General features: G+C 65.1%; 1 protein-coding gene across 13 annotated transcripts in view; it reads right to left on the bottom strand.

Annotated features, from left to right (window-relative positions):
- Window positions 1–1,051: 1,051 nt before the first annotated feature.
- PLXNB2 (plexin B2) overlaps window positions 1,052–10,337 on the bottom strand; it is a 33,613-nt gene continuing 24,327 nt past the window's right edge. For 10 of the 13 annotated variants that reach the window (XM_045363371.2, XM_045363368.2, XM_045363372.2 and 7 more), the window contains 21 exons: window positions 10,086–10,222; window positions 9,748–9,918; window positions 9,220–9,349; window positions 8,890–9,117; window positions 8,602–8,778; window positions 8,397–8,536; window positions 8,127–8,227; window positions 7,768–7,997; window positions 7,509–7,690; window positions 7,050–7,116; window positions 6,674–6,820; window positions 5,898–6,054; window positions 5,620–5,720; window positions 5,460–5,544; window positions 5,143–5,297; window positions 4,618–4,778; window positions 4,142–4,289; window positions 3,405–3,469; window positions 3,193–3,268; window positions 1,968–2,042; window positions 1,052–1,894 (listed from right to left, as the gene is read on the bottom strand). In XM_045363371.2, the coding sequence (XP_045219306.2) occupies window positions 1,790–1,894; window positions 1,968–2,042; window positions 3,193–3,268; window positions 3,405–3,469; window positions 4,142–4,289; window positions 4,618–4,778; window positions 5,143–5,297; window positions 5,460–5,544; window positions 5,620–5,720; window positions 5,898–6,054; window positions 6,674–6,820; window positions 7,050–7,116; window positions 7,509–7,690; window positions 7,768–7,997; window positions 8,127–8,227; window positions 8,397–8,536; window positions 8,602–8,778; window positions 8,890–9,117; window positions 9,220–9,349; window positions 9,748–9,918; window positions 10,086–10,222 (2,838 nt within the window). In that variant the 3' untranslated portion in view covers window positions 1,052–1,789. Of the gene's footprint in view, window positions 1,895–1,967; window positions 2,043–3,192; window positions 3,269–3,404; window positions 3,470–4,141; window positions 4,290–4,617; window positions 4,779–5,142; window positions 5,298–5,459; window positions 5,545–5,619; window positions 5,721–5,897; window positions 6,055–6,673; window positions 6,821–7,049; window positions 7,117–7,508; window positions 7,691–7,767; window positions 7,998–8,126; window positions 8,310–8,396; window positions 8,537–8,601; window positions 8,779–8,889; window positions 9,118–9,219; window positions 9,350–9,747; window positions 9,919–10,038; window positions 10,223–10,337 lie in introns of those variants that run through there. The other 3 variants (XM_074003402.1, XR_012418526.1, XR_012418527.1) reach the window with 3 other exon arrangements.

Below are 10,337 nucleotides of genomic sequence, written 5' to 3'. Positions count from 1 at the left end.
CTGACTGCCCAGTGAGACAGGGGTCTAGTACGGAAGCCAGGCCTCCAGGTCCCCAGCCCCCTGCACGATGGTCTGCAGGGGTCTAGTACAGAAGCCAGGCCTCCAGGTCCCCAGCCCCCTGCACGATGGTCTGCAGGGGTCTAGTACAGAAGCCAGGCCTCCAGGTCCCCAGCCCCCTGCACGATAGTCTGCAGGGGTCGAGTACGGAAGCCAGGTCTCCAGGTTCCCAGCTCACTACCTGAGACCTGCCACTCAGCACTTCAGACTTCGGTCCACCCCCTTGCTCTGATCTTCTGACCAGCCATGTCTCTGGGAAGGGAGGAACCCAATGTCATTTCAGGGGTCCCTAGAGCAGGGGATGTCAGTTTGCCTTGTACCCCTTTCTCCTGTGGGGGAGAGAAGGCCACCCGTTTTTCATCGTGGCTTGAATGGAGGTGCCCCAGTCCAAAGGGGACTCAAGCAGTGGAGGCCTTGCCCATCAAGAGACCCTGGCCTTGATGTGCCCCAGTCGGGGAGACAGGCTGGGGCTGCCTGAGAACGGATCCTCGTGAGTGGGTCAGCAGTCCAGACCAGCAGAACCTCAGGATGTGTGCCTAGATCCAGCCACATCTGAAGCTGGGCCTTCACTTTGTGTCTGGAGCACTGAATGCCCCTCTGCCTGGGCTGTCTGTATTCTCGGTGCACAGGGGAGGCTCCGAGCCCTGCCTGTCGTGGTTGTTGCTGTTCCTAGCGCTCAAGACAGTGCATGCGTGGTGTGCAGTGGCCATTTGGTAAGAATGTGTTGCATGAAAGAAGCAGGAGGCCATGGAAGCCACCAGATGGCACCAGAAGCAGTCCTACCTTCCAGCACCCCCCACCTCCCCCAAGCACCCCTATTAGCCCCCTCCACCTCCCCCTAGCACCCCTCCCAGCCCCCTTCACCTCACACAAGCACCCCTTCCAGCCCCCTCCACCTCACCGCAGCTCCCCTCCCAGCAGGGCCCACAGAGCCCAGGGAAGGGGTGGTGAACAAGGGCACCGCAGCCCCAGTAGGAACTCAGCCAACCCAGAGTGAAAAAGACGACTGTATTTGATTTACAATGAACAAGATTTACAAAAAGGGGTAGGGTGGTCTTGGTGGAACTGCTCCCAGTCCCACTGGACTGGGTGGGGCTTTAGGGCAGCCTGTCTGACAGACCAGGACCCCAGGATGTCTGGGCCCCGACGCAGGACTTGACCTACGACTCGACCTTTGACGTGGGGCCCAGCAGCCGAGTCCACCCAGAGTGCCGGCACCCTTGGGAAGCCGGTGAGGTCAGCAAGGCATTGTACCGCTTTTTCTCCTCCTCCCATCCCGAGGTGGACAGACGGACGCAGGATCTGGGAGCTTGCCCTGGGGGCCACAGGCCCTCAGATCCCCAGGGGCCCAACCCAGGGGCATGGAGGCGGCTGCTGGTGCGTGGGCGGAGGCGGAGGCCAGCTGCCCCCAGCGTGGCAGCGTAAGGCACATTTTCAAATCACTCGAGACTCGACAGTGAACACCCGATGCTGGTTCTGCCGCCGGAGGGAGCTGGGGCTGGGGCCGGGGCTGGTGCTGGTGCTGGTGCTGGTGCAGCGCCCAGGCGGTATTGCTCAGAGGAAGATGCTACAGTCTAGACGTTGGGTGGGTTCCTGCTGCACCCACTCCCGCATGGGGCGCGTTCTCCGGGGGAGGGTGGGGGCCTCAGCCACAGCCACTTGGCCTCCTCCCCCGAGGGGCTCTCAGGTACCTTGGGTACCTACGCCCCAAGGCAGCACTGGAGGTTGGAGGTCAGAGGTCAGTGACCTTGTTCTCCAGCGCAGCCGCAATCTGCTGCAGGCGGAAGGCCAGCTGCATCTTCTGGGCGGCGGGGTCCTCCTCCAAGGCATTGATGATCTGAGGGAGAGTCCCATCAGAGCACACTGGGGGATCGCCCGGCCCCCCCCCGCCCCCAGGGGCCTGACCCTACCTCGTCATAGTACTTCTGTGTGTATTGGTAGAGCTGGTGTAGTGCCACGAGGGTGTTTAGGGAGTCCGTGTGTGCCTGCGGGGTGACGGGACGGTCAGGGCAGAAAAGGGGCTGTGGGAGCCCCAGGGCTGGCAGGGGTAGTGCAGGACGCCCAGGACAAGAGGCCTCCCCGGGGCAGCAGCTGGGGCCTTGGGCACAGGCAGCACTTAGGGCCCCCCATGTGGCGTGGCCTTAGACACCCACACAGACAGAATCCTGCACACACAACCATCTCAGTGTCTTCTTGTGTGATGCACGGCTGTGGGTGGAGTCACAGGGAGGGGGCGCTGTGGGCATGGCTGTGGATGGACCCACAGGGAGGGGGCGCTGTGGGCACGGCTGTGGGTGGTGGAGCCACAGGGAGGGGGCGCTGTGGGCACGGCTGTGGGTGGTGGAGCCACAGGGAGGGGGCGCTGTGGGCATAGCTGTGGATGGACCCACAGGGAGGGGGCACTGTGGGCATGGCCGTGGGTTGAGCCACAGGGAGGGGGCGCTGTGGGCACGGCTGTGGGTGGACCCACAGGGAGAGGCACTGTGGGCATGGCTGTGGGTGGACCCACAGGGAGAGGCACTGTGGGCATGGCTGTGGATGGACCCACAGGGAGGGGGCGCTGTGGGCACGGCTGTGGGTGGTGGAGCCACAGGGAGGGGGCGCTGTGGGCACAGCTGTGGATGGACCCACAGGGAGGGGGCACTGTGGGCATGGCCGTGGGTTGAGCCACAGGGAGGGGGCGCTGTGGGCACGGCTGTGGGTGGACCCACAGGGAGAGGCACTGTGGGCATGGCTGTGGGTGGACCCACAGGGAGGGGGCGCTGTGGGCATGGCTGTGGGTGGAGTCACAGGGAGGGGGCACTGTGGGCATGGTTGTGGGTGGAGCCACAGGGAGGGGGTGCTGTGGGCATGGCTGTGGGTGGAGCCACAGGGAGGGGGTGCTGTGGGCATGGCCGTGGGTTGAGCCACAGGGAGGGGGTGCTGTGGGCATGGCCTGGCTTCAAACAGCTCACACTCCCCACACACAGCACGCTCAATTCACATGGCTGGGCCCACCTCGAGGTCCCACCCCACCCTCTCTCCCCCTCAACACCATTTAACCCCTGCCCTGCAGCTCAGGGCCAGGCTCAGCACAGGGTAGTAGGAGCCAGGAGCAGGAGACGGCCGTGGGTGCGTCCCTGGTGGCCTCCTTACCCGGGAAATCTCTGCCAGGTGTGTGTTCATGTCCTGGTCGCTGACCTGCACCATCTGCCGGATGCCCTTGTAGTAACTGCAGGGGTGGGAGCATCACAGTGTGGGCAGCGGGGGACACAAAGGGGGTGGTGGGAGAAACCAAGGCCTGAACCTCCCCGCAGGGGGTCGAGGGTGGGCACGGGGGCCTGGCCTGGAGGGCGGGCAGCACTTACTCCTCCACCATCTTCTTGTAGGTGGAGATCTCCTTGGCATACAGCAGCTTGTTGCTGGGAGAGTCCTGTCGGGGAGAAAACCCAGTGATGCCTGGCCAAGGGGCCCAGGCTGGGGCCGCTCAGAGTCCCCCTGGGTAGCCTCCCCTTGCCCTGAACTGACACTTTCATCAAGAAAAGTATAGGCCGGGCACAGTGGCTCATGCCTGTAATCCTAACACTTTAGGAGGCTGAGGCGGGCAGATCACCTGAGGTCAGGGGTTCAAGACCAGCCTGCCCAACATGGTGAAACCCCGTCTCCACTAAAAATACAAAAATTAGCCGGGTGTGGTGGTGGGCACCCGTAATCCCAGCTACTCGGGAGGCTGCGGCAGGAGAATCGCTCGAACCCAGGAGGCGGAGGTTGCAGTGAGCCCAGATCGCGCCACTGCACTCCAGCCTGGGCAACAGAGCAAAACTCTGTTTCAAAATAAAAAACAAACCAAAACAACTACTTATTTTGTGATCTGTAGTAAAACTCAGTTTCTCTGCTTGGGTACTGTGGGAGAGGGCAAGTGGTCTCGGGATCTCCCAGGCTCTGCTGGGCACCTGTGCCCCCAGCCTCGGCCACGCGCCACCCCCTCATCAAGGGCTCCAGCCCAAGATGTGCAAATCCACACCCCAGACAAGCTCCCAGCTCACAAGATGCTCCTGGGGCAGACCCAGGCCTCCCTCCCCCGACCTGTCCCCACCCCACTCACGCGGCTCAGCTTATGCTCCGTGCGCGTGCAGGCGTCCATGAAGGTCTGGGCGATGACTGACAGCGAGGCGTCCACCACCTCGTGGACGTGCACGTCGAAGATGAAGTGGGGGTTCTTGAGGATGTTCACCCAGAACCGGAGCGGTAAGCTGAGGCAGAGCGGCGGGAATGAGAGCGGGGCTGGGCCTGGGGGGTGCGGAGCCTCCCAAGAGTGAGAAGTAGCGGAGCTGGGCTCGGCTGTGGGGGTGGTGCGGAGCCTCCCAAGAGTGAGAAGTAGCGGAGCTGGGCTCGGTGCGGGGGCGGTGCGGAGCCTCCCAAGAGTGAGAAGTAGCGGAGCTGGGCTCGGCTGCGGGGGGGTGCGGAGCCTCCCAAGAGTGAGAAGTAGCGGAGCTGGGCTCGGCTGCGGGGGGGTGCGGAGCCTCCCAAGAGTGAGAAGTAGTGGAGCTGGGCTCGGCTGCGGGGGGTGCAGAGCCTCACCTGTTTGTTTTCCAGATGTGGATGGTGTCCTCATCCTGGATGTTGTGCTTCTCCGCCTGCTCGTCCAGGAAGTCGAAGAAGTACTTGACTGCGGGTGGCACCGCGTGCCCGGGCGCCAGCACGCTCTGGAAGAAGTTGTCCACAAACTGCTGCAGTGTGCCCTGTGGGGGGGAGGGTCTCAGCGTGGCACCGTGGGCGCGGCCCCTGGGGGGGAGGGTCTCAGCGTGGCGCCGTGGGGGGGAGGGTCTCAGCGTGGCGCCGTGGGCGCAGCCCCTGGGGGGAGGGTCTCAGCGTGGTGCCGTGGGGGGGGGAGAGTCTCAGCATGGCGTCGTGGGCCCAGCTCCTGGGGGGTGGGTCTCAGCGCGGCGCCGTGGGGGGGAGGGTCTCAGCGTGGCGCCGTGGGCGCAGCCCCTGGGGGGAGGGTCTCAGCGTGGCGTCGTGGGCCCAGCTCCTGGGGGGGTGGGTCTCAGCGCGGCGCCATGGTCCCAGCTCCTGGTGCCAACCCACACACCCACAGGGGCCCACCTTGACTGAGAGCAGCCGCGTCAGGTAGATCTCAGTGATGGCCTTCGTCCGCTCCTTCTCCTTCACGCTGCCTCGCTTGGACTTGCCCTCATCCACCTCGTCGGTCGGCCGCACCAGGTGCCACACCCGGTTCTCCTCCTCCAGGAGGGCATGGCCTGTGGGAAGCGGGCACTGAGACACCCCCACCCAGGTCTGGGGCATGGGTCCCACGGGGAGCAGTGGTGGCGGGGTGGGTGGGGGTACATGTTTCCAGGGCGGACGTGGTCCATGCCGACCACCTGGGGCTGGAAGGAAACGGGCAAGAGGGAGGGACTCACGCTCCCCAGGCAGGTCCTGCTGGCTGTCCTCCGGCTGCTGGGAGACCCCCACCTTGGAAAGGATGAGGGTGGCTCCGTCCCGGACCTGGAGAACACGGTGGTGAGAGTGGGCTGTGCCCCGGAGTGCCCAGTTCTCGCCCGCCCCGGCCCACACGCTCACATTGTAGTGCATGAGGGTGTTGACGCGCTTCCACCGGCCCTCCCGCTGTGACGTCAGGTCCAGGTCCGACAGGATCTGGGCTGTGGAGCCCGGACGCCACTCTGGGAAGAGACAGCCCAGCTTGGGCCCCGGCCACCAAGGTTCCTCCCACTGCCCACCACTCCCACATGAGAAAGCCGGCCAGGCAGGATCCTGCCCCAGGACACGGGCCAGGCACATGGGCGCCTGTGTGCAGACGGGCAGGGACCGTGTGCAGACGGGCAGGGACCGGCACTCACCCAGGACCACGCTATCTGGCCTGGGCCAGCAGGAGCAGGGCTGCCCGCGGTACACCTGGTCAATGATCTTCTCCTTGACCTGGGAGATGGTGTCACAATTGAGGACCTTCACCGGGATGGCATCAACTCCCTCGTCCTGCACGATCACGCTCACCGTCTGCCGAGACATCCAGGATGAAGTCGGACGGGGAGGCCCTGCTCTCACCCGCACCACGTAGGAGCCACTGTCTGCCCCGCCAGCTCTGCCCACCACAGCGGCACCCTCGGACAGCAGGCCTCCGCCGGCAGGCTCCGAGCCCCCGAGGCTTCCCAGATGACCACACTCTGCCCTTCCCCTGCCTGCTCTGGCTCAGCAGAACAGAAAGACGGGGACAGCTCAGAACCGCTCACTCAGGCTGACATACAAGCTCACGGAAGCACATGCACACACACGGAATACACACGTCTCACGCGTGCACAGGCTCCTGCCACACCCACCGGTCACGTGTGTACGGAACCCCGGACACACCTGGTGTGCCAGGCCCCTCACATGGCCTCCAGGAGGTGGGGGTGCCCAGGAAGAGCTGACGGAGGGCCCGCACACTTACAGCCTCCAGAGCCCACAGCCACCGGCACCCAGGCCCCTCCCCGAGCCCGAGTAAGAGCAGGCTGTAACTCGGATCCACAGAGGAGGTGGACGGCCTCTAGCCTGTGGGTCCCGTCTGTGGCCAGGGGATGCCCAAGCTCCTTAGCCCAGATCCGAGGCGCCCATGGCGGCCCCCACCCCAGGAGCTCACCAGAGGCGCATACTCCACATCGTCCCCCAGCAGCCCCGTGTCGTTGAGAGTGTACTTGGCCTTCTTCTGTACCGCATCCACCGGGCCCTTTTCCACCTGATGTTTGATGGCCTTGAAGAGCTTGTACAGGGGCTCGCCGGCACTGTCCTGGAGTAACATGGAGGGGAGGCTGGGAGGTCAGGGGACTTGAGGCCTGGAAGGGGCCCCCGGAGCCCTGGCCAGAGGCATGGACAGGGTTGACCGTGTCAGGGGCAGGAAGCAAACCTGTCCAGGCAGGGTCCACCTCAAGGTGCTGTACAGATAGGGGGGACACTGGAGGGAACGGCAGCAGTCTGCCTCGCCCCTCAACCCCCAGCCAGGCTGCAGTGTAACCCACCTTAAGATACTGGTACAAGCAGATGGACATCCAGTTGGACAGCATCCTCTCCACCACAGTCTCAGACCTGGGGGTGCAGGGAGGCCTTGTAGCAAGTGACCCCATAGTATTCCTGAGGCCCAACTGACTCCTCCAAGCACCCGGCCACGCTTGCGCCAGCGTCGCCCGTCCAGGCCTGGGTGTGGCCTGCAGTGAGGACTGCCCGGTGGCAGCACCAGCCCTTATGGGAAGTCCGCCACCTTTCTCCTGTTCTGCAGAGGACTTACGCTGTGACCAGCTGAAACCGCTGGACAGGAAGGGCTAGAGTCCGGCTTTGTGTTTGCTGCCAGGGATATCACCCCAGGCTGCCCCCCACCACTGCTGGCTGGAACCTGCCGGCTCCTGGGTGCCCAATAGGCCTCTGTGCCACCGGCCACCAGCCCCTGTGGTCGCCCCGCTTGCGGTCCCGCCCATGTGCACCTGCGCAGCATCAGCTTGGGGTTCTTGGCCACCACATACTGCTCCAGGAGCTCCAGGAAGAGCGTGCGCATGATGTCGGTGTAGTACTCCAGCTTCCCGTGCAACGCCACCGTCAGCAGGGACGCGAAGTAGACCTTGGCGCGGGCCGAGAACTCCCGCTGGTTCTCCAGGGTGTGGATGAACTGTGGGGGCCGGCGGTCAGAGCCTGCCCAGCGCCGCCTGTGCGCCCTCCCGCCCGCCCGCTGGCCACCCGGCTCACGTTGATGAGGAAGGACTTGCTGTTCAGCAGGTTGGAGAACTGGTAGAGGGCCTGCTCCACCACCGGCCGCCGCGGCTCGGGGATGTCCAGCTTGCCAGTGATCATCACGTCCTTGTCGCCGTCCTTGGAGGGCAGGAAGAAGACGCGGTCGGTGTAGGTCTTGTAGTCCAGCACGGGGATGCCAGCCTCGTGCACGTCGTTGGTCTGGTCCTCCATCTCGATCATCAGGTCTAGGGGGAGGCTGGCGTGAGACGTCCTTGGCCACCTGGGGCCCTGATCCCCACACCACACACAGCATTCCCGCCGTAGGAGGAGCCCAAGCACCAGCCCCCGAGCGGCCGCCGCCGAGCGGCCCCTACCCGTGAATTCCTTCTTGCAGCGGTCCCGCACACTCTCCTCCAGGCCCTCCAGCTGGGACTTGATCTTCTCATACTCTCGTTCGGCCTGCTGGCTCTTCCTCCTGCGGGGCACAGGGAGGCTCCTGGGTCCTGCCGGGCCGACTGCTCAGCTGCCCGGATGAGGAGGTGGATCTACACGCCTGCCTGTGCAGGGCGGCGGGTGAGGCCAGAGGGGCCGAGGCGGGAGGGCTGAGGGCTGGGGGTGTTGGCACAGCCGCGGGGCGGGCTCACCAGTAGCAGTAGACAGACACCGCGATGACAACCACCATGGGCACAATGACCAGTGGCAAGATGAGGCTGAGTGGCACATCGCTCACTCGTGTGTCATACTCCACGCGGCCCAGCACCCACTCGCGAGAGCCGAACTTCACCTGCGTGGGGGGCCAGGTTCAGCGCGGTCCCGTGGGGGCGCCTCCCGCCCGCCCCGTGCACGCACAATGAACTCAGGCAGGTTGTGTGTGGTGTCCCGTTTCTGCCGCCGCTTGGGCGGGGGCTGCACCTCCGGGGGCTCGCAGTACAGGTCGGTCTCCGTCAGCGTCTTCATGGTGCAGCGCTCAGCACCCACAAAGGCCTCGGCCTCCTGCAGCGTCATCGCCTTGTTCAGATTGGTGCCCTGGGGAGGGGGCAGCGGCCAGGGTGAGCAGGAAGGAACTAGGGACGCGTGGACCAGCTCTGAGCCCAGACCCGAACGGGACCCAGAGCCCCGGGGCTGCACCATCCTCACCCGGGCGTGGATGAGCTTGTTGACCTGCTTCTTGACACCACCTGTGAAGTTCTCAAAGGTGGGGTCAGGCACGTACTCGAAGGCCCCGGCCTCCGTCCTGAGCAGGGCACGGTGCCCGTCCATCTCGATCAGCACCGTGAGGTTGTAGGCCTCTGGCTCCTCGGGGACAGCCGGGGACAGGAAGACAACCTTGGTGTCGTTGTGGAACACGTAGTCCATGCCCACCACCTGCGGGCAAGTCCCAGCCGTCAGCCCCCGGGTGAAGACCCTGCCCTTCCTGGGCGTGATCCCATTGGCCGGTGCCAGAGCTGAGCCCACACCAGGACTGACCGTCACAGGCTGCAGGGATTCAGCCTCCCGCGGCGGCTGCCAGGACTGCAGGGGCTCCGCGATGACCACCATGGCAAACCTCTGGATCAGGCTGAAGCCCTGACCCGTGACGTTGATGCTGCGACCACCACTGGGGAGGGCAGTGCCGCTGTGGGCTCGGCCGGCAAGGGTGGTCCCTGCAGGCTTTGCCCTCCCGTCCCCGCCCACCCTGGCTCTGCCCACACAGGGCTTCCAGGTGCATGTGTGGGTCTGGGTGGGCAAAGGGGCAACACGGTGGGCCGTGCTGAGCACGGGACTGTGCCACCGTGGGCGGGGGGCACGTGGGGCCTGGTGAGCATGGAGCCCTGTGGTGTGCCCGTCTGGGTTTCTAGGAGGAAGTGGATCTGGGGTGCAGTGGGGTTTTCCAGAGGCTTCCTCCCGCTGCACAGACCAGCCCCACCACATTCCTTTCAGCGCAGTCAGCCAAGGGCACTGAGGAGGCAGCTGGGTGTGGGCAGAGTGGGGCGGGGCGGGGCGCACCAGCCTCACCTGGCAAAGCTTCGCAGTGGCTCAAAGGCTCGCAGTACGGGGTTTTCACGGTAGGTGAAGAAGATGCTAGAGCTGGGCACCGGGGAGCCCCCATAGGAAACCTCCAGGGGCATCTGGCCCCGGGTCGCCTGGGGGCCTGTGACACACTGGAGCTGCGCCCCAAACTTCGTCCTGGGGAGGGAGGGTGCTAGTCTGCATCAACCCCTCCCCCGGGACCAGCCCCAGCCCGACCAGGCTGGCCCCGCCATCCCTTAGGGCCACTCAGGTGTCAGGAAGTGCCCCCCTCCATACCCAGGGCCAGGGCCAACCAGACTCAGCAGCTTGGCGGTGACACCCACACTTTACACGGGATGCCGTTGAGGGTCACCCGCACGTCCTCCTGGGAGCCCGTGTCCAGGTAGGTGCCGTGGATGGTCAGTGTGGTGCCGCCCGCCTGCGGTCCCTGCTGCGGCTCCACACTGAGAGGCTGGGGCTGCTGAAAGAGCCGCAGGGGCAGTCGGGTGAGGACGGGGCACAGGACACCCTTAGCCCTGGGCTGGATGGTAACTGTCGTGGGGAGGTGGCGGGCAGAGCCCTCCTCCCGGGTTCGG

The sequence above is a fragment of the Macaca fascicularis genome, chromosome 10 (genome assembly GCF_037993035.2).
Source record: "Macaca fascicularis isolate 582-1 chromosome 10, T2T-MFA8v1.1".
In the NCBI taxonomy this organism is placed as follows: Eukaryota; Metazoa; Chordata; class Mammalia; order Primates; family Cercopithecidae; genus Macaca; species Macaca fascicularis.
The sequence above is the reverse complement of the archived record's forward strand: the minus strand, read 5'-3'. Positions and strand labels throughout refer to the sequence as shown.